At 41.5% G+C, this 20,862-nt stretch overlaps 1 protein-coding gene across 1 annotated transcript in view; it reads right to left on the reverse strand.

The window, feature by feature from the left end:
- CACNA1G (calcium voltage-gated channel subunit alpha1 G) overlaps positions 1-20,862 on the reverse strand; it is a 359,907-nt gene that overhangs the window by 271,202 nt on the left and 67,843 nt on the right. Inside the window, exons 3-5 of the mRNA XM_069953244.1 lie at positions 12,179-12,276; positions 9,114-9,273; positions 7,062-7,353 (exon numbers count right to left, since the gene is read on the reverse strand). Coding sequence (XP_069809345.1) covers positions 7,062-7,353; positions 9,114-9,273; positions 12,179-12,276 — 550 coding nt within the window. The remainder of the gene's footprint in view (positions 1-7,061; positions 7,354-9,113; positions 9,274-12,178; positions 12,277-20,862) is intronic.

Raw genomic sequence — 20,862 nt, forward strand, 5'->3', positions numbered from 1 at the left:
TAAATGTTCCCCATTGAGCTCCCCATTTCAGCTCTCTCCAAAGATTTTAGACCACTCCAGGACCCTGAAATGCTTCTGACAGAGTCACTCTTTAGTTGTCCTGGCCATGTGTTTCAGGTCATTGTCATGCTGCAAGACCCAAAAATCTTTTCCACCTCCATTCTTCACAGTTGGGACTGTTTTTCAAGGGGTTGTACTCATCTTTCTTTCTCCAAACACGGGGAGTGGAGTTGACATAAAAAAATTCTATTTTATTCTAATCTGATTACAAAACCTTGTCCCTTGCCTCCTCTGGATCAACTATATGGTCACTGGTAAACTTTAAAAAGTCATTGCGTGCTTGCATGCATACCATCCCTGCAGTATTTTAATCCATGATGGTGTAGTGTGTAACTTAAGATAATCTTTGACACTGTGGTCCTTGATCTCTTCAGGTCATTGACCAGGTCATCCTATGTTGGTCTGGGCTGATTTCTGACCTTTTTTTTATCCTTCCCCCTTAAGGCATGGAGCCTGAGACCAAGTAAGGTTGACAGTCATCTTGTGCTTCTTTCATTTTCTTTCAATTGCTGCTTGCCTACTGTCCTGTAGCCCATCTTAGCCTTGTGAAGGTCTATAATTTTGTCACTGGTGTTCTTTGTCTTGGCCAAGGTGGAGAGGTTGAAGTGTGACCGATTGTGTGGGCAGTTTTTTTTTTAAATACAGGTAATAAGTTAAAACAGGTGCAATTAAAACAGGTAGTGTGTTCAGAGTAATGGTCCTTTTACACGGAACGATTTATCGTTCAATTTTGCACGATAACGATCGAATTCGAACGATAATCATACGTGTAAACGCTGCGAACGATCAAACGACGAGCGAGAAATCGTTCATTTTGATCTTTCAACATGTTCTCAAATTATCGTTGGTCGTTCGCAAAAAATTTGCAGATCGTTCCGTGTAAACATTCTTTCAACGATTTCACCCATGTGTGAGATAGGCTTAAGTGATCGCAAAACGATCGCATAACGATTTTTCCGTGCAATGTATCGTTCCGTCTAAACGCTGATCGTCGTTCATTCAAAATTGTTAATCGTGCGAACGGGCGAATTATCGTTCCGTGTAAAAGGACCATAAGGGTCTATTTACACAGAAAGATTATCTGACAGATTATCTGCCAAAGATTTGAAGCCAAAGCCAGGAATGAATCTGAAAAGAGGAGAAATCTCAGGCTTTCCTTTATGACCTGATCTCCGTTTATAGTCTGTTCCTGGCTTTGGCTTCAAATCTTTGGCAGATAATCTGTCAGATAATCTTTCTGTGTAAATGAACCCTAACATAGTAACATACTTAAAGGGGTAGTTTAGCAAAAAAATAAATAAAATTCCTGCAAATCAACTGGTGCCAGAAAGTGCCAGAGATTTGAAATTTATTTCTGTTAAAAAAAAAAAAAAATCTCAAGTCTTCCAGTAGTTATCAGCTGCTTTCCTGCAGGAAGTGGAGTATTCTTTGGGTTGAAATCCTGTAACATCGTTTGATTCTTGAAATGTAGGATACAAACTAAAACAAATGATGATTTAATATAAACATTTGATAAGTGCGACACTAGATGGCATCAGAGACTCAGCTCAAGATTGTAGTACTATGAGATCAAGTTACCTTGTTAGAGATGAGCGAACTGGGTTCGGGTTCGAGTCCATCCGAACCTGATCGTTCGCCATTTGATTAGCGGTGGCTGCTGAAGTTGGATAAAGCTCTAAGGTTGTCTGGAAAACATGGATACAGCCAATGACTATATCCATGTTTTCCACATAGCCTTAGGGCTTTATCCAACTTCAGCAGCCACCGCTAATCAAATGCCGAAAGTTCCGGTTCGGATGGACTCGAGCATGCTCGAGGTTCGCTCATCTCTACTTGTTGTACATTTTAACTATATTATATGATTTACAGACATTTACAGCACCTAGAAAATGTCTGATAATGTAGACAGGTACAAAGATCGAGAATAAATAAATCTTTTTATCTATGAATACAGACTTACAAAGACATTTACAAAAAAAGATAGCTTAGGATTATTAGGCTAGGTTCAAACACTGTAAAATAAAAAAAAGACTGTAAAATATGTATGAAAATCATAATTTTTTTAAATCTAATAATCTATTCCATTAAAGTTGTTGTGCACACATGGGCTCAGATTTATTAACCCTTTGAGGACCAGGCCCAAAATGACCCAGTGGTCCGGGCAAATTTTGATCTTTGTGCTTTTGTTTTTCCCTCCTCCCCTTCTAAGAGCTCTAGCACTTTCAGTTTTCTATCTACAAGGCCATGTAATGGCTTATTTGTTACAGGAATAGTTGTACGTTGTAATGGCGTCTTTCATTTTACCATAACATGTATGACGGAATCCCAAATATATTATTTATCAAGATATGAATTGGTGAAATCATAAAAAAGAATGCAATATGGTAACGTTTGGGGGGTTCCTGTGTCTACATAATGCACTATATGGTAAAAGCGACATGATACAATTATTCTATAGGTCATCCCGAACACAACCATATGCAGGTTTACACAGATTCTCTAATGTTATATATACTTTTTTAATGAAATCCTTTTTTTTGGCAATTAATCACAGTTGAAGGACAGCAGCCTCCATGATATATACCCCATAGACAGCCTTATTCCACACGTGACTGCATGAGAGGCGTGAAATCATTTGCACACAGAAGAACCCCATCGGGATTTGCGGTGCAAGATTTCACTGCTCTCATGATATCCACAAAATACCTCAAGAACAGTTAGTACCCGCTCACAAAAAGGTGAGTAGTGTTCCTTGTCACGGGTGCCAGGGATATAACCCCACGGCTATAGTTCACAAAAGGTGAAATCCCCACTTTGTGAAGCATAGTCATGGGATTATTTTAGGGTTTCTACTGTTCTTGGGGCATGGGTTGAACAGTGCACTGGTGTCAGGCATTAATCTGGTGTGGAGATGTTAATCGGCCAACACACCATGGGCATTAAATCTGTTTTTTCAAATGTATCCAAATTAAGTAGGGAATTTTTAAGGTGATTTTTTAAAAAATGGGGTCTAAGAGGGGAACATTACTTAATAAGTTAAATTACGGATTTTTACGTTGGGCATATATTTAGGATATTAAGGTCAATTTCTTGGACACATGGATTGCCATGCAAGTCTTTAGGCAGGGGGTGGTATAATCCAATGTAATCCAGGCATGATTCATCTTCACAAAAGTCAGCATCTCCACACTGTGGCAAGAGAGCCTCGTTCTTTGCGGTGTTACGATATTACCCGCCGCACTGAATACCCTATCTGACCCCACACTACTAGCTGGGCAGGACAGCAGAGCCAAGGAAAACTCTGCCAGTTGAGGCCAAATCTCCAGTTTCTCTGCCCAGTACTGCACGGGGTCGGTGACACAATGGGGCAGGGTACAATCCAGGTAGGCAGTGACCTGGTGGCTGAGCTCATGCTGGTCCATGCCATGAGGCCAGTGCTGTGTCCTATCTTCACCAGCTGGCTGCATGAAATCGCTCATGAGGGCTTGCAGGCTGTAGCGACTTCTGACGCCTCCACTAGTGGTGGTGGGAGTGGAGCGCGCTGGTTCCCCCGAGAGGATGTTGTATGGGAACCTGGCTGGTCTTGCAGGTAAGTTGAGACCAACTGACTGGTGAGCATGTCCCTGTAGTACACCAGTTTAGCCTCCAACTGTGATGGCGGGAAGAATTCTGCCATTTTGCAGCGGAAGCGAGGGTCCAACAGGGTGGCCAGCCAGTATTGGTCCCTCTGGCGGATGTCCACAATCCGGCTATCATTCCGCAGACACTCCCGCAGACACCTTGCCATCTTCACCAAGGACAATGAGCGCTTCTCCTCTCCACTGTCCTCGGTATAGTTCCAGGGTCTGCTGGGGTCTTCCTCCTCTTCCTCTATCTCCTCCTGTGATGGAGAGGCAGAGAAGCCAGGTGGCGGTGTGCGGAATGGCTGTGCATAGACATCTTCCTCCTCCTCAACCTCTATCTGCACTTCATCCAGCTCTGGGCTCAAGGCGATGTTCAGCCTTAGAGTTGTGGCCTGGGATTCCGCGCTGATGATATTGGTCAGCGTACTTTCCAGAACATGGAGGAGTGGGATGATGTCGTTGATCCCATAGTCCTGCCTGCTCACAAAGAGAGTCGTGTTCTCAAAAGGGATCAACAATTGGCAGACTTCCCGCATTAACTGCCAGTGTGTGACTTGGAAATCGCAGTGTGGCGTGAAGCTGCCTGATTGCCCCGTGAGGTAGTCTGTTACGGCTGATCTTTGCTCGTACAGGCGGTCGAGCATATGGAGGGCAGAATTCCAGCGTGTTGGCATGTCGCACATTAGCTGATGGGGCATACTGCGCTGTCTCTGGATTCTGAGCAGGGTGTTCCTTGCAGCGTAGGAGTTTCTGAAATGTTTGCACACTCTACGTGACATCCTCATAAGGTCTTGTAGTGCAGGAAATGATCGAAGAAACCTGTGCACTATGAGGTTTATGACATGTGGCATACAAGGTGTATGAGTCTGCCCTCCCCGCTGAACTGCAGAGACAATGTTCCTCCCATTGTCAACTACAACACTTTCCACTGTTAGTTGACGTGGGGTCAGCCATTCAGCTATCTCCTCCCTGATGGTCCGGAGGAGCTCCTGCCTACTGTGGCTTCGTTCACCCAGGCTCACCAAATGGAGGACAGCCTGAGAGCGCCGGGCCTGACATCGGTGGTAAGACATTGGGTCAGGTTGGACTGCAGTGGTGGTGGAGGTAGAACTTGTGCTACCCCCTGCTGGCCCCCTAAAGCACCATGGAGGTGACGGTGGCAAGAATGGGCCAACTTCCTGATGGTCTCCTGGGAGGATGTTGACCCAATGGGCAGTAACGGACATGTACTGCCCTTGCCCATAATTAGAGGACCAGACATCAGCACTCAGGTGCACTGTCTTGGACACCACGAGTCAAAATGAGTCGCCAACCTTTCTCTTCACATAACTGTGCAGTGATGGGACAGCTTTGCCAGAGATGTAGTGTCGGCTGGGGACTCGCCATCTGGGGTGCGCACACGCCACAAAATCCCTGAAAGGCTGGGAGTCCACAACATTAAACAGCAGGGACTGAAGCACCAGCAGCTTAACCAGGTGTCCGGTCAGTTTCTGTGCCATAGGATGGCTGATGGAGTACACCTGACGTTTGGCCATGGACTCGGTCAGGGATTGCTGCCTCATTAGGGGTGTACATGGCAGTGAGAATGTGCTGCTGCTGGCAACTGAGGCTGATGAGGCCTGAGTTCCAGTGAGAGGATGCTGCATGATGGGATCTGCAGTGTATGGTGCATCCTGACAGGAGGTGGTATTTGGGTCATGTTTTTTCCAGGCCTATTGGTGTTGCCTTTCCATGTGCTTCCTCATGGATGTTGTCCCAAGATTATAACCCCCACGACTGACCCTCTCATTGCACAGCAGGCACAGAGCGATGTGCTTATCTGTCCCCAGGTGAAAGAACTGCCAGACGACAGAGGACCGTGGTTTGCTGCCAGCCACGGGTGTGGTTCTTACATAACCAGTGGGTGTCTGGGGTAGCTGCACCCTGCTGCCACGCCTGTTGCCCAGGCTGCCACCGGGCCTGGTGCTGCCACTTCTCCTACCCTCACCGCCTGCCGTTGCAGTCCTTGCCTGGGAAGTACTGGAAGTAGGACGCTTGCACATACTTCTTTGGTTTGTGGAAATTTGGAAAATGAAATGAGCTATTGGCCTGGAAGGCACAAAGTTTCAGTGACTATTGCTTTGTGGGTTGGCGGCACCCAGCAAAGTAGAAATGTACAGGTTATCACAAACACACAAGCTTTTTTTTTTTTTTTTTTTTTTTTTAAGTTTTCTTCTTTTTGACTTTTTTGGTTGCGGGCGGCTAAACGGGGTTGACTGCACCCAGCAGAGCAAAAATGTGGGGCGCTGACTTAGCGTCACCTATAACAGCTTATCACACACAAACTTTTTTTTATTTTTTTGGAAGTTTTTTTAGACTTTTTTTTTGTTTCGAGCGGCTAGACAGGGTTGACAGCACCCAGCAGAGCAAAAACGGACAGCTTTTGTGGGGCGCTGACTTAGCGTCACCTATAACAGCTTATCATAAACAAACAAACAAACAAACTATCTCTCCCTAGATATCACAAGTTTTTTGTTAGATGCCTATCTCTCCCTCTCTCTACCTATCTCTTGATTTCTCAGCCTCTTTACCTATGTATGGGCTTATCTTCTATGTCCAGCTTTTCCTGGATCTTGCGATTTTTAATTTTTATTTTCCTTTCTCCTGCTTCTCTCACAAACAATATATACTCCTCTATCTCTCCCTGTAGTTATCTAGTTATTTGGCTATCTAATCTATGTATTTTCCCTCTCTGCCTAGCGTGGACCTCCTTTCTCTCTACAGTCTGGAAACTCAATGAGAAACTGCAGCCAGGTTCAAGCACTTCCTGTTCCTGGACTAACGTCACACACCTTGATATTCACATAAAAACAGGATACAAAGGATTATAGGAGTAATAATCCATTGTATCCTGTTCTATTCTCTGATAAAAGTACAGTTTTGCGATGCTGTTGCGATTTCAACGAGATTCGTAACGAACTTTCTCAAAGTTCGTAACGAATCTGGTTCGTAACAGTTCGGTTCGCTCATCCCTAGTCTTTACTATTAAATTCAATGGACTTTTCATTTAAAGACACAGCCAAAGGGCCATTAGTCCACCTGAGCTAGAATAAGACACCATCAGCTGTCATTGTAATAACAGGGGCCCAACACGCGAAATAACAGACGTCATTTGGAACTCAAAATAATGGAAATCATTTTGATAAAGAAAAAAAGTAATGTGAACTTAGCTACTTGTAATGTGGCTAATGTAATAAGTTCAAATAGTTTGGTAAAATAAAGCATTATTAGAAAATTGATCTATTGATCTAAAATTGATTAAAATAATTGATCTATGTGGGAAATTCATTTTTAAATTCATATAAAATATCAGGAGAAAAATAAGTATAAAACTCATACCTGGAAAATTGCTATCCAAGCATAACCAATGTTATCAAAATTGATAGCACCTTTAAAAGGGTTATGTTCCCCAGCAGAACAATTTGTATAATACTGATTCCAGTTGACACAAGAAGTATTGCTGGTGTTATTATAAAAGATATAGTCCAGTGTACACTCCAGCCCTTCTTCTTTGCGTGTGGGAACACTGCGACAGTACCGCATGCCATTCTCTTTGGCTTGGGAACAGATATAGGGATTCTCATCCTCATTCTCAGTCTGATAATACCGTTCTAACTCCAGAGCGACAGGACTGTAAAAAAAGAAGAAAAAAGCATGTTTTTAAAGAAGCATAGTAAATAGAGATGAGTTTTTGAAACAGCTGAAAGGCCATTGTAAATGCATAGTGTAGAAATGCATAAATGCTGAGTGAATTCTTTTACTAGATAAAGCACATTCATTGTATAAAGAAATCTTATAGTTTTTTTTTATTTAATATGTCCAAAGAAGTCTGGTCCTTCTCAGGGTATGACCAGTGGCAGCGGAAGAACCCAGTGAAGGTAAGAGAGGCGGAAGCACATGTGGTCATGATGGCAGGCGTGGCAACAGGGTGAAGCTACCTGAAAGAGCCAGATTGGTTAACAGATTGAGTTCAAGCTCCGCACTAGCCAGTAGCCAAATTTGTAGCCATCAATAAGCCATCAAGCTGTTCAGTTATGATGTCAGCCAGCAGATGGAAGGCAACGTTGAGACTGTTCAGTCTAAGAGCAGTATGAAAAGCTAGGGTGGGGCACTTTGTGCTTTATCAATAGGAAAACATTGCCAGCTGGTGGAGGGACCCAGCAGTGACAAGGAAATATGCATTGATGATTATGATGATGATGTGGCAGACTACACATCACATCCAGGGCAACAGGCGGCATCATCAGGGGATGAAGGTGTTACCATACCATCAAACTAGTATTGTGGCAGAACTGGAACTTCCTCAGCCAAAATGGGGAGGGCTTCACTGCCATCAATGGCAGTCATGGTACAACAGCCTCTGTTTGTAGAATATTAAAAAGAAGTAAAAAAAAAAAAGTGGCTTTAGAGCTGGTGTAGGATAGAGGGGTTTGGGTTCATAGAGAGTTGGGCTAACTTTTCTGTTGGTCACAGTCTCTATGTTAGGGATGGTCTGAATTTGAATGGGGAGGGTGTTGGTGTGCTGGGGGAGAAGTTAGTTTAGGCAGTATTTAAAGTAGGGATGGGGGGCAACTACAATATAATTGGTTTGTATCCACCAGTAGATGGAGAGCAGTGGCTAAGTTATGAAATTGGGCATGGAGCGTTAGGAGGGAATAGAAAAGTTACTAGTGATGAGAGGAAAGAAGATATACATAAATGCCAGAAGCCTCACTAATAAAACTGAGGATTTAGAACTTATAATGAGGGAAGAGGAATATGACATAGTGGGGGTTCGCAAGACATGGCTGGATAGCTATGACTGGGCAATTCATTTGCAGGGGTATAGTCTGTTCAGAAAAGATCATACAAATAAGAAAGGGGGAGGGGTCCACCTATATGTAAAATCCTGCCCCAAGCCCATTCTGCAGGAGAATATATGTAATGGTAATGTGGAGTGTCTTTGGGTGAAAATAAGGGGAAGAAGGAAGAATAATAAAATCGTTATAGGAGTGAGTTATAAGTCTCCACGTATAGCGGAAGAAGCAGGAAATTGAAAAGTTCACTCATCTCTAATTATTAGTTTATTCTGCTTCTCATATTATGAAAATTACTCTGTAGAATGATATGCAAACTAATGTTAAAGGATAAAACTTTATTTAAAATCTCAAACATACTCATTGCTGGACAGAAGGCAGACTGAATGCACCAGACAGGTAAAATGGTAAACACTAACATTCCTATTGAGTTCGCAAAATGTACAGAAGTACAAAATGTCCTGGAAAAATGGAAAAAAAGAGGAATAGAAGCATAATAAAAATGCTAACTATTCAGCCAACTAGAAAGAATAGCCTTTCTTACAATATTTACTCATTTGTTTGACTTTTTGTAATAACCATATTTCAAACTTACAGACTGAAGTTTTCAGGGAGGAAGCAGCGGTTTCTAAGCAGACCAGCCCAAAGCTGTACTCCAACAATGCCAAAAATGAAGAACACAAAGAAGCAAAGTAGAAGGACATTGCCTAACATTGGAAGGGTATCCAGCAGCAAAGTAACAAGAATCCGCATACCTGCAACAATGAAAAAAAAATGGTACTTATTTGTAAAAGCTTTTTCTTCTGCAGCTCTAATGTATGATAATATCAATGAGATGATTTGCATTTAAATCTGAATGATTGGCTTCTAATCCTACCTGTTATAAGAAACCTGTACACATGCCAGTGTGCCTGGCTTTACAATTTTAATGATAAGAAATACCATTTTCTCAACAAAAGTCAATAGAATAAGTTGTCAATATGCCAAGTATTTAGCCTGCCATGTGAATAGAGCTCGTCAAGAGTTGTTAAGGGCGGTGTGATATAGATATTCTTTCAGTAGAAGCAATGCTTCTAGGGGAGATGCTTCTTGAGTCACTTCTAAAGGAGAAGCATTTCCCGCGGATTCCACCACTCGCCCCCGTGCACTCCCACTTGGCTCTCTGCCCATCCAAGAGACTCCATCTTCTGCTAAGGCAGATTCTGCCATCCGCCCAAAGAATTGACATGTCAATTCTTTGAGTGGACGGCGGCATCTGCCCAAGTAGAGAATGGAGTGCAGGGGCAAGTGTCCGAAACTGCAGAAAATGCTCTGCGCAGATTCCATAGTCTGAGTGCACCCTTATGCAGCAAAAATTAAATTTTTAGGATTTTTGCCACATATTTCGCATTTGCTGTTAGTTTTAATTTTGTTTTACATGTGGATTTGCCCTATTTTATGGGACAGATCTATGTTATGGCTACTCAAAGGAATGGAGTGAAAACACTGAAAGGCTATGTTCACACACTGTTCAAATTAAGTGAATGGTGTAATTTAATGGCAAATAACGTCCGTTATTTCAAAACAATGGCCATCCACAGTGTGTGAACATAGCCTTTCTGTGTTTGCAATTCACTCCGGATTTTGGTTGCAAAATATTGACTAAAGTACTGAGCAAAAATAATGCGTGGGAACATAGCCTAAATCTATGTTCACACACTGTAGAAACAGCCATAGGCAGTGCTAAACCGCATCCGTTCACATGGAATAGCCATTGTTTCTACAGCGTGTAAACATAGCCTCAGTCATTATTTCCGTCAGTATTTTGGTCAGTGTTTCTTGGCGCAGGAGCAGTGAAGCCGTTGCCGCGATCTTTTTTTTTTTGAACCACTGGCCTGTTCCCGTGCATGGAACCGGTCTTTTACCAGGCACCAGCTGGGGCTAAAGCACTGGAGGTGGGCAGGCCTGCCCCCAGTGGGAGGAAACCCACACCCTTCTATGACGCGGCTCCATTACAACCAAAATAAAAATAGAACTGCGGCACCGGCATCCCCGCTCCGCATAACTGATATTCATTACTTGAAGCGAATGTACCTGATAGTACATTCGCTTTAAAGATCCTGTGGACAGTCTAAAGGGGTATTCCCATTTCAACTAATATAGTTATACTTCTAGAGCTAATATTTTTGCAAATGCATTCATTTAGCATATTTGCCTGCTTGCCTTTAGTGCCCATCACAAACCTATGTTCTTCTGGACAATGATGACTGCATCACGTATTATGCCACTTTAGTAATAAAGTAAATAACTAATAGAAAATAAATAAATAAATAAAAGTAAAGCAATTCAATACTATCTCTTCTAATATGACCATTTGTTGTGCTACAACATCATTCCTAGGTATGTAAAAAAAATTATGAGAATTTTTGGACATTTACTTTATTTTCTGACTGTAATTTATTTTTATTTCATTTTTTGTACATTGTTATGGGGGCTGCCATATTGCCCTAACAACATTTAGTGACATGCTTTGCAGGAACACTCATGGACGTAGACAACAATAGATGAATATATTTATCCCATAAATTGCTGTATACAATTGTATACTTTTGTCTACTAATTTACTAATCTACTTTTGTATACTAAGTGCAATCAATTTTGTCTATGTGTCCTCTCACAGTTTTTTGTGTTGTACTGCCTTTGCCTTTTAGACTGTTGCTTTTATATTCTTTCATGTGATTATCAATAAAGTGTATGTATTTTTTTTTTTTTAATTCACATCCTGCTGTTTTTCTGAACCTGTTAGCTCTATCTACTGATGTCACATGTCGTTGCAATGCTGTACAGATCACTTTACAGAAGCCTCTTCTTCATCACCACAGACAGAACAAGAAGTCTCGGATTAGCTTTAGCCCCAGTGGTGAGAATAAAAACTGCAAAATTTCAGGATTATTTTATAATTAGAGATGAGCGAACCAGGTTCGGGTTCAAGTCGATCCGAACCCGAACGTTCAGCATTTGATTAGCAGGGGCTGCTGAACTTGGATAAAGCGCTAAGGTTGTCTGGAAAACATGGATACAGCCAATGACTATATCCATGTTTTCCACATAGCCTTAGGGCTTTATCCAACTTGAGCAGCCACCGCTAATCAAATGCCGAAAGTTCGCTCATCTCTATTTATAATATAGATAGAAGAATTGAAAATTACAAAAAATGTCACCATAAATTATTTAAAAATATGTTTAGCATAAAAACATCATTTAAACAATAAGTCATTTTCTGATGACACATTCCCTTTAAATGTTTGAACTAATAATTTTACTACCCCTAAAGCTACTTGGTGTATCATGCTAGATATTTATAAATTTTCTGAACAAGCATGATAAGTAAATGTGGCAGCAGGATATCCTTCCTCAGACATCCACAGCCGTTTCATGCAGTCTCTTCCTTACTGATGAGGTTATTTATAATCTCTTGTGCTGCCAGTTAGGACTCTATTACAAATAAACTCAGAGTAAAATCAACATTGAATAAATGATGTGTGCCCTGGGGGAACATATAACACACTGGGAAATATAAAGTACTTTGTCATACAATCAGACAGTGCAGAAGTACTTCTGCAAATGTACTGTATGTCTTAGCTGCTACAACCTCATTTATCCACTTTTAGGTGAACTTACTTGGTACCCGATTTATGGCTCGCAGTGGACGTAAAACCCGCACTGTGCGCACCGCTGAGAAGCTGACATTCTGAAGATCCAAAGAGTATTCAAGCATCCTAAACAAAAGAACATAAATCAAATGTTTATTTAATACAATTATTATTCTTTACCTCTAGTTGATTAAGAATTAGCATGAGGCATTGAATAAGCACCCATGGCCAACTGGCCTCCAAGCAGCGAAGAATATGAATTGAGTTGGATTTTTTTTTAATATTAGGTAAAAAGAGATGACTATAGTACTATTCCGTACAGTATACTATGTTCATCTAGAATTTGAGCCTGGTATTGAAAAATGTTTTTGTTAGTTGTGTTCTTTATTATATGAGAAGCCTGTATTCACCTCCAGAAGTAAAAGAAGGCATACTGTATGTCGTGAACAGCTTCCCACTGCAACAATTATTGACAATGGTGTTTTTGTTGTTTCTTCCTTATTATTTTTTCTTGCAGCCGAGATGGTTAAAGGTTTACTTGTACTTTTTAAAGGCAACTTTTATCTTACAATATAACGTGTTTATAAAAATTTATTTGTGGGGTTGAATAGGAAGAAAAATATTTTTGGCATTTACTCTATGGTAACATTGACAACTGATGTGAACTTTATTTTATCAATGCTTTATTCTCATCTGTGTTACATTTGTATTTTCCATCTATAGACTCTTTTTATATAGTTTTTATTAATACCATTTTAAGATATTTGTATTTTCTTTTAATTTTTAATCCATGTTTTGGAAGATTATGATCAAAAAACAGCAATTTGGGCATTTTTTTTTACTAGTCTGACAGTGACAGTGTTATATTTTAATTACATTACTTTAATTTCATTACATTTTTGGGTGAATTGAAAAAAAGAGGGCAAGGTGTACTTGGAATACTAAGATGGCACCACGCAGGAAGGAATTTTATGACAGAGGATGCCAAGAAGGGGGTTCAATGGCTGGGATTGGCATTATTTTCGTCCTGGCTGCTGACGGCAGATGTCAACTATAGCAAGCAGCCTTTGTAGGAAGCAGTATAAGCTTTTGTGCTCATTCTATCATCCCAGAATTATGGCATACAGAACATACAGCAGCTGATAAGTACTGGAATACTTGAGATTTTCAGTAGAAGCAAGTCTCTGGCACCAGTTGATTTTAAAGAAAAAGTTTGTTTTAACTAGGCCTCCCCCCTTTACATTTTTATTTGTTTTAAGTGATAGTCTGAATACAATACATTTTTGTTTGAAATGGTGGCATGTGCCTTATTTTTTGGGATAATAATTTTGTACAGTAGGTGGGACAGAACACACAAAGCATTTACTTGCTCATTCTTGTAAAATCCATCGTTATCAGACGCACATTTCTATGAGTAAACTGGAGACAAGACGTGTGGCTGATAACAATGAATGTTAAGGGCTGCAGGAACAATGCAGTGGTTGTTCATGTGGCCCAACCTTGCAGTTTATCTGGCTAATTGGCGCTCATTTGCGTTGGTACATGGCCCAATATCAGGCCATGTAAGGAATAGTTAATGGATGTCCTTCATTCCGTATCAATATTGTTGCCCCTCTTAGTACTATTACCATCTCTGGAGCATATTTTTTAGAACGTATCCTGCAACATCTTAAGGAATAATAGTATTGTATAAGGAAAAAAAAAAATGTTTAAAAGCAACATTAAGGCCTCAAGAACCAAAACAAAATAGTGAAAGTGTTGACAATCTAGAAACAATCTGGGTAAAATGGTGGAAGAGAATGAGGAAAAAGTCAATCTATTAAACACCTTCTTCTCTACTGTATTTACACAGGAAAACCCGTTAACAGATGACATGAGCAAGGATGATATAATTCTAGGACTCCAGTGACATAACATTTGCGGGGTGCCTCTAATGTTCCAGCTTACAACCGTTGTCTGGGGAGCAGTTGTATGAATTGTAGTCAGGCATGAAATTTAGCTATACAATCTAGGAAGAATGTGGCTTATTATAAACATATGTACACATGGGTATAGCACTGTTCTGTGAGACCCGACATTTAAATGCACACAGCAGTATATTACTCCTACAGACCACCACGTAGGTGAGTGGCAATATAGAGCAAAGCATAAATCGTGAACGGGTTAACAAATGAAAAAGTTCCCTATGAAAAACATCACATATGAACATGCTTGGTATTGGTATGCCCGGCACTATGTCCATGTTGCATGAACTGTACAAATATTCAGTGCAAGCCTGTCACGCCAGAGTCTCAGTACATAGCAGCATACCACATGCTTCTTAGCTGTGATGCAGGACACATTAGGTAAAAACAATAAGGTATAAGGCCCATAGCAGGATTGCCGATGCACACACTCTGTCTGGCACTGACGCTCACTCTGTCTAAGGGTAGCTTCACACGTACCGGATCCGCAACGGATTTCACGCTGCGAGTTTGCAGCGAAATCCACTGCGGATCCTGGTAGTGTGAAGTGAATGGGTCACATACCCACAGCCGAATTTTCATTCCGCTGCCAGTATGTGACCTGGCCCCTTTAACACCCCGCATCCCGCCACCCACAGCCCCTGGCCCGCAACATACATTACCTGTTTTGCGCCGCGGCTGTGTGTGAAGCTCCTGGCTCCCCTCGCTCCCTGTCAACCTATCAGTGCACTTCACACTACCAGGATCTGCAGTGGATTTTGCTGCAAACTCGCACCGTGAAATCCGCTGCAGATCCGGTATGTGTGAAGCTACCCTAACACCGTACAAACACTATGCATGTAACAAATAAAGTCAAACCACATACAGGATGGCATACTTATCCTTAGTGTGGAAGCAGTCCCAAGTAAGGGCAATTAGGAGCATGGTGGGTGCCCTAGGGTGTTCACTCAATCTTCTGTCTGGACGGTTGAGTTAAAGAAGTGGGTTCTGCCACCAGAAATCACACCAAGTCTTGTTGGGTAGAACATGGAGTAGGGAAGTTGGTACTCACAGAATCTTGCCCTGACAGAGGTAAGATGGCCCCTGGTTTTCTGCAGAGAAGCTGAAAGTCCAGCAATATCATTATCGGCACATTCTGGAATGTAATCTTCCTCTTTCGGTACGCTGTCCTCAGCACTGCATCTCTGTTACGGCTGCTCACCAATTTGTGGAAGAATGGCCGTGAGCCCTGGTCCGGTGAAGAGCAACAGCACGAAACAACCATTACCTGCTTGGCATGTGCCCTGTATATGTCCACATCGTGATTGTCCATTTTTTGCTTTGAAACTATAAAAGAATTGGAAAACCTTGGATGCTAGGTGCAGCTCTTCTACTTTGTCTCTTCATTGATACTATGTTGTTAAGAAGCTATTACTCAGCGAGCATCTTCTGACCTCTCCTGAGTGGTGCCAGATACAAAGATACAGTAGTGCCGACCCGCTATAGACTGTTGCTCTGCTTTTATAGTGCAAAAACTAGATCCAATGGATCATAGGACCGTAGGGACCCAGGTCTATGCAGAGTTCAGGTAAACTGAGAGGTATAGGAGTATCCAGGTAATGACTGTGGGGTACATCAAGGTGGATTAGTCTAATAAGGTGCAAAAATGGTCTCTGGCGACCATGCCATACCCTTACAGAATAGGTTGACTAGTGGTTAAGACAAAACAACGTGTTTCCGATGGCAGGTATGTCTCAACAAAAAAGATACATAACAGACAAACATACATATAGAACTAAACAAGGTAAGTTAGGGTACTTTCCATTTGGGGGTGTTTTCATTGCATCAGGTAAAACAGGTAAGGTTACTCAAGGTTATATCTTGGTCACAGGTAATGATATAACGTTACCTCCTAGGGGTGGGAAAAAGCAACGTCACAAAGTGCTCACAGGTAAGGTTATAGATGGTCAAACAAGTATAAGAAGTATACTGCAAAAGTAGTGTGCAGTATAGATAGTGATAGAAAAAAGAAAAAAACTTATAGGCCGAGTTCACACAACGTAAATTTTCAATAAATTATGGCTGTTTCAACACCGAACGCTATTTATTGAAAATTAAAATAACATTGTATCCTATTGAATCCCGGCCAGAGTGTGTACACGCTGTCTACACTCCAGCCGAGATTCCATGTGGCCGCATAGAAAACTGACACATCAGTTTTGTGCCACCGCTATTTATTGAATAGCGGCCGCACAAAACTGACAGTGCAGACAATGTAAAGTGCGACTCTGGCTGTACTTTACATTGTCTGCTATGGTGATTTTGAATGCAGGCACACCCGAACATGCCTGCTTTCCAAATCAAAAGAAGTGAAGTTCATCCGGCCGGTACTGACACTGACAGTGGCCGTAAGACAGAAAGACCACTGTCTTACTGTGAACCTGGCCATAAAATGCATATAAAATGCATACCAACTGAATAGGGCCAAATAATTCCACCAAAGAGCTAAAAAATGAAATTCTGAGTATTTTGAGAAGTATCCCTTCTTTCTATTGGCCGCCGTTACTGAGCTAAAATTTTTTATAAAAGCCGATCTATTTCCAAGGTCGTGCTGGCCAGGAAACCATGGAGCCATTTCTGGATCAATCTGCTTCTGTTTTACACTGTTATTCAAATACTGTATCTATCAATCTACAGTATCTGTTATTACACCACTGTTTTGGTATGGCAGTGTGGGATATTGTGAGTTCTTTGAGAGTCTGAGGGGAGGGGGGGGGGGGGCTACCTTGTGTCAGGTCCCTTAAGTGTATCCTCCCTATGGCACAGGCCCCATTAGTGAAGTTAACAGGATTTATTCTGGTATATACTCAACACAGTAAACTCCAACAGAAAGAAACATTGGTGTTGACTGTGATTAAATGGTTCCTAGCACCTACACAGTCTGGGATAGCACCTCTCACAGGGTGGATAAGTTACAGGTGCCAGAGCTTAACCAGGCCTATCCTGTAATTCACGCAATTCGCACTGGGCTGAATTCTCTCTCGCTGGTAAATCCAGCTCCTGTGCTGCTATCTCTGGCTGCTTTCTCAATCACTGTTTCTACCTCACACAACATGGCCTTGTTTCCTTTTACCTTGCACAGCACTGACTGGACTCCCTTCCTGATTCTTCTATGCCCCTACTGTCCCAGCTTGCACAACACAGCTTTCACTGATAACTCCCTCACTGCTAAACAGCTAGCAACGTTGTTTTCTTCAGCTTCAGGCTATGTTCACACCTTGTAAAACACCACGTTTCTGTGACCCTGCAGTACTGGTACTGCAGTACTGGCCAGATGATCTTCATTCCTGCTGAATTCAGATGCGGCGCACCTGTGTGCGCCCGCAACCCAATTCACCCTTGCACACAATGGAGCCGCACACTCCATTGTGTGCACTGACATGTCTTCTGCGGCCGCTATTCAGTTTTTTATGCGCCCGATTCCCGAGCATATATTATGTGTATACACTCGGGATTCCCTCTAGCTGCAGCACAATGTAAGTTAAGTATTCATCACAGCTGTTGTTGCAAATCGGAACACTTATTTTACAATGTGTAAACATGGCCTTAGGTTGTAAGTCAGGATGTGCTGCACACAAATAGCCCAATTCATGTAATAGAGACCTAATACAAAAAAGCTTAGATTATGAGTGGGGATTAAACAGCGTAAAATTTTCTTAAGTGGAGTACCCCTTTAAAGATATGTTCACATAATGGACAAACAACAGCCATTGTTGCAAAACCATGTCTGTTAATGTTTATGATCATTAATAACGGCCATTGTTTTACAACAACGGCCATGGTTTAGTGTTAAATGATGGCCATCCACTAGAGAACATCTGTCATTACTACGTTGTGTGAACATAGCCAAATGGTGAAAGAATGAAAGACACAGACTAATAAGACTAACTAGTTAATATGTTTAATTACTTCATTAACCCTTTGAGGACCAGGCCCAAAATGACCCAGTGGACCGCGCAAATTTTAATCTTAGTGTTTCCGTTTTTCCCTCCTCCCCTTCTAAGAGCTCTAGCACTTTCAGTTTTCTATCTACAGGGCCATGTGAGGGCTTATTTGTTACAGGAATAGTTGTACTGTGTAATGGCGTCATTCATTTTACCATAACATGTATGATGGAATTCCAAATATATTATTTATGAAGATATAAATTGGTGAAATCGCAAAAAAGAATGCAATATGGTAACGTTTGGGGTGTTCCTGTGTCTACGTAATGCACTATATGGTAACAGCGACATGATACTATTATTCTATAGGTCAGCCCGAACACAACCATATGCAGGTTACACAGATTCTCTAATGTTATATATATTTTTTTAAATGAAATCCTTTTTTTTGGCAATTAATTATAAATAAAATGGGCCTATTGTGACGCTTATAACGGTTTTATTTTTTCACCTATGAGGCTGTATGTGGTGTCATTTTTTCCGCCATGATCTCTAGTTTTTATTAATACCCTATTTGTGAAGATCGGACGTTTTGATCACTTTTTCTAAATTTTTTTCCATATAATGTAACATAAAATCGGTAATCCGCGCACTTTTTTCCCTCTTTCCGTGTACGCCATTTACCGTTCGCAATGACGCTTGTTATAATTTAATAGATCGGACAATTACGCACGCTACGGTATATTATATGTTTATTTGTTTACTTATTTTTATATGTTTTATTTATATAATGGGAAAGGGGGGTTATTTCAACTTTTATTGGGGGAGGGGTTTTGGGGTAGTGTGTTAGTGTTTTTAACTTTTTTTTTTTTTACACATTTGAAGTCCCTTTGGGGGACTTTTACATCCAGTACTTGGATTTTTACACTGACCATTGCTATGCCATAGGCATAGCATTGATCAGTGTTATTGGCGATCTGCTCATTGAGCCTGCCTGTGCAGGCTTAGTGCAGCAGATCGCCGATCGGACCGCAGGGAGGCAGGTGAGAGACCTCCGGCAGTCCGTTTTACCGATCGGGACCCCCGCGGTCACACTGCGGGGGTCCCGATCGGTAAGTGACAGGGGACTCCCCCTGTCACTTACACTTAAACGCCGCGGTCGCGCCGCGATCGCGGCGTTTAAGGAGTTAATAACACGCGGCAGCACGATCACTGCAGCGTGTCATTACCGGGGAGGTCCCGGCTGCTCACTGCAGCCGGCCCCCACCTCCTATGAAGCGCGCTCCGCTCCGGAGCACGCTTCATAGCGGGAGAAACACCCAGGGCATACAGTTACGCCCTAGGTCGTCTGGGGACAGACTTCCATGGCGTAACTATACGCCCTGGGTCGTCTAGGGGTTAAAGTGTCATGGTGCGTTTACACAGGCGATTTATCTGACAGATTTTTAAGCCAAAGCCAGGAACAGACTATAAACAGGGAATGGGTCATAAAGGAAAGACTGAGATTTCTCCTCTTTTTAAATCCATTCCTGGCTTTGGCTTCCAAAATCTGTCAGATAAATCTGCCTGTGTAAACGCACCATCACTTTCAAAATAAAGCAGGTTTCCAATTTACAATAAAGAGGTATTCCAACTTACAATTACCTTGTCAAAGTAAGGCCGCATTCACTCGTTACGTGTTTTGCACAGAACATGGAAGTGGAATGCCTGTAATGGAGCGTAGACCCCCCCCCCCCTAGACAGCATCTCTGATATGATGCTGGGAAGCTGTATGAATATGCGCCTCGATGTTAATGAAGCAGCCATATGGCTTTGTCATTACAGCAAAGCACATTTTTATACAGTTCCCCTGCTCCCAATATCATATCAGAGATGATTCCGTGCGGGGGAAGACTATGTTACAGGCATTCCACATCCGTGTTTCATACGGATCCGAGACCACACACACAAGAGGTCCCAGTCCTTTGTACACTCACGCAAAGAAATAAATCTGTACATCATGAAATACATCATGCAGGTTGTATATCACCTGAAGGCAATTAATTTAAAGGTTAATTATATTTTTACATATTTTTAATTATATTATCAACTATGCATGGTTACCAGGAGACAATGTTCTTTGTTATGCAACAATTCAGTCAATCGAATGTCACTGTGTGGTTACAGAGATTTTGGTGCTGTGTGACATGAGAGCTGACCATACAATGCGAGCATCTACAAAAATCGCTGCTATTGAATGTTAACGTGCAGCACAGTGAAAACTAGAGATAAGCATACTTTTCAAAAGTTCGGTTGTCAGGTTTAACAAATTTTAGAGAAAAGTTTGGGATCATCCATACTGAATTTTAACCCTTTAGAAACAGAGCCAATTTAGATTTTTGCACTTCCGTTTTTTTTCGTCCTTGTGCTTAAAAGGCCATAGCAGTTGCATTTTTTCACCTAGAACCCCACATGAGCCCTTATTTTTTGCACCACTAATTGTACTTTGCAATGAGAAGCTGACTTTTTTCATAAAGTACACTGCAAAACCAGAAAAAAAAAAATGTGGGGTGAAATTGAAAAAACAAAACAAAACACATTTTGTTTATTTTGGGGGTATTTGTTTTAAGGCCGTTTGCCCTGGCGTAAAACTGACTTGTTATATATGTTCCTCACGTCGTTACGATTACAATGATATGTAACATTTATAACTTTTATTTTATTTGATGGCTTGCAAAAAATTCAAACCATTGTTAAGAAAAATATGTTCATTAAAATCGCTCCATTCCCAGGCTTATAGCGCTTTTAATTTTCGGTCTATGGGGCTGTGAGATGTCATTTTTTGC

This window comes from Dendropsophus ebraccatus, chromosome 14 (genome assembly GCF_027789765.1).
Source record: "Dendropsophus ebraccatus isolate aDenEbr1 chromosome 14, aDenEbr1.pat, whole genome shotgun sequence".
Taxonomy (NCBI): domain Eukaryota; kingdom Metazoa; phylum Chordata; class Amphibia; order Anura; family Hylidae; genus Dendropsophus; species Dendropsophus ebraccatus.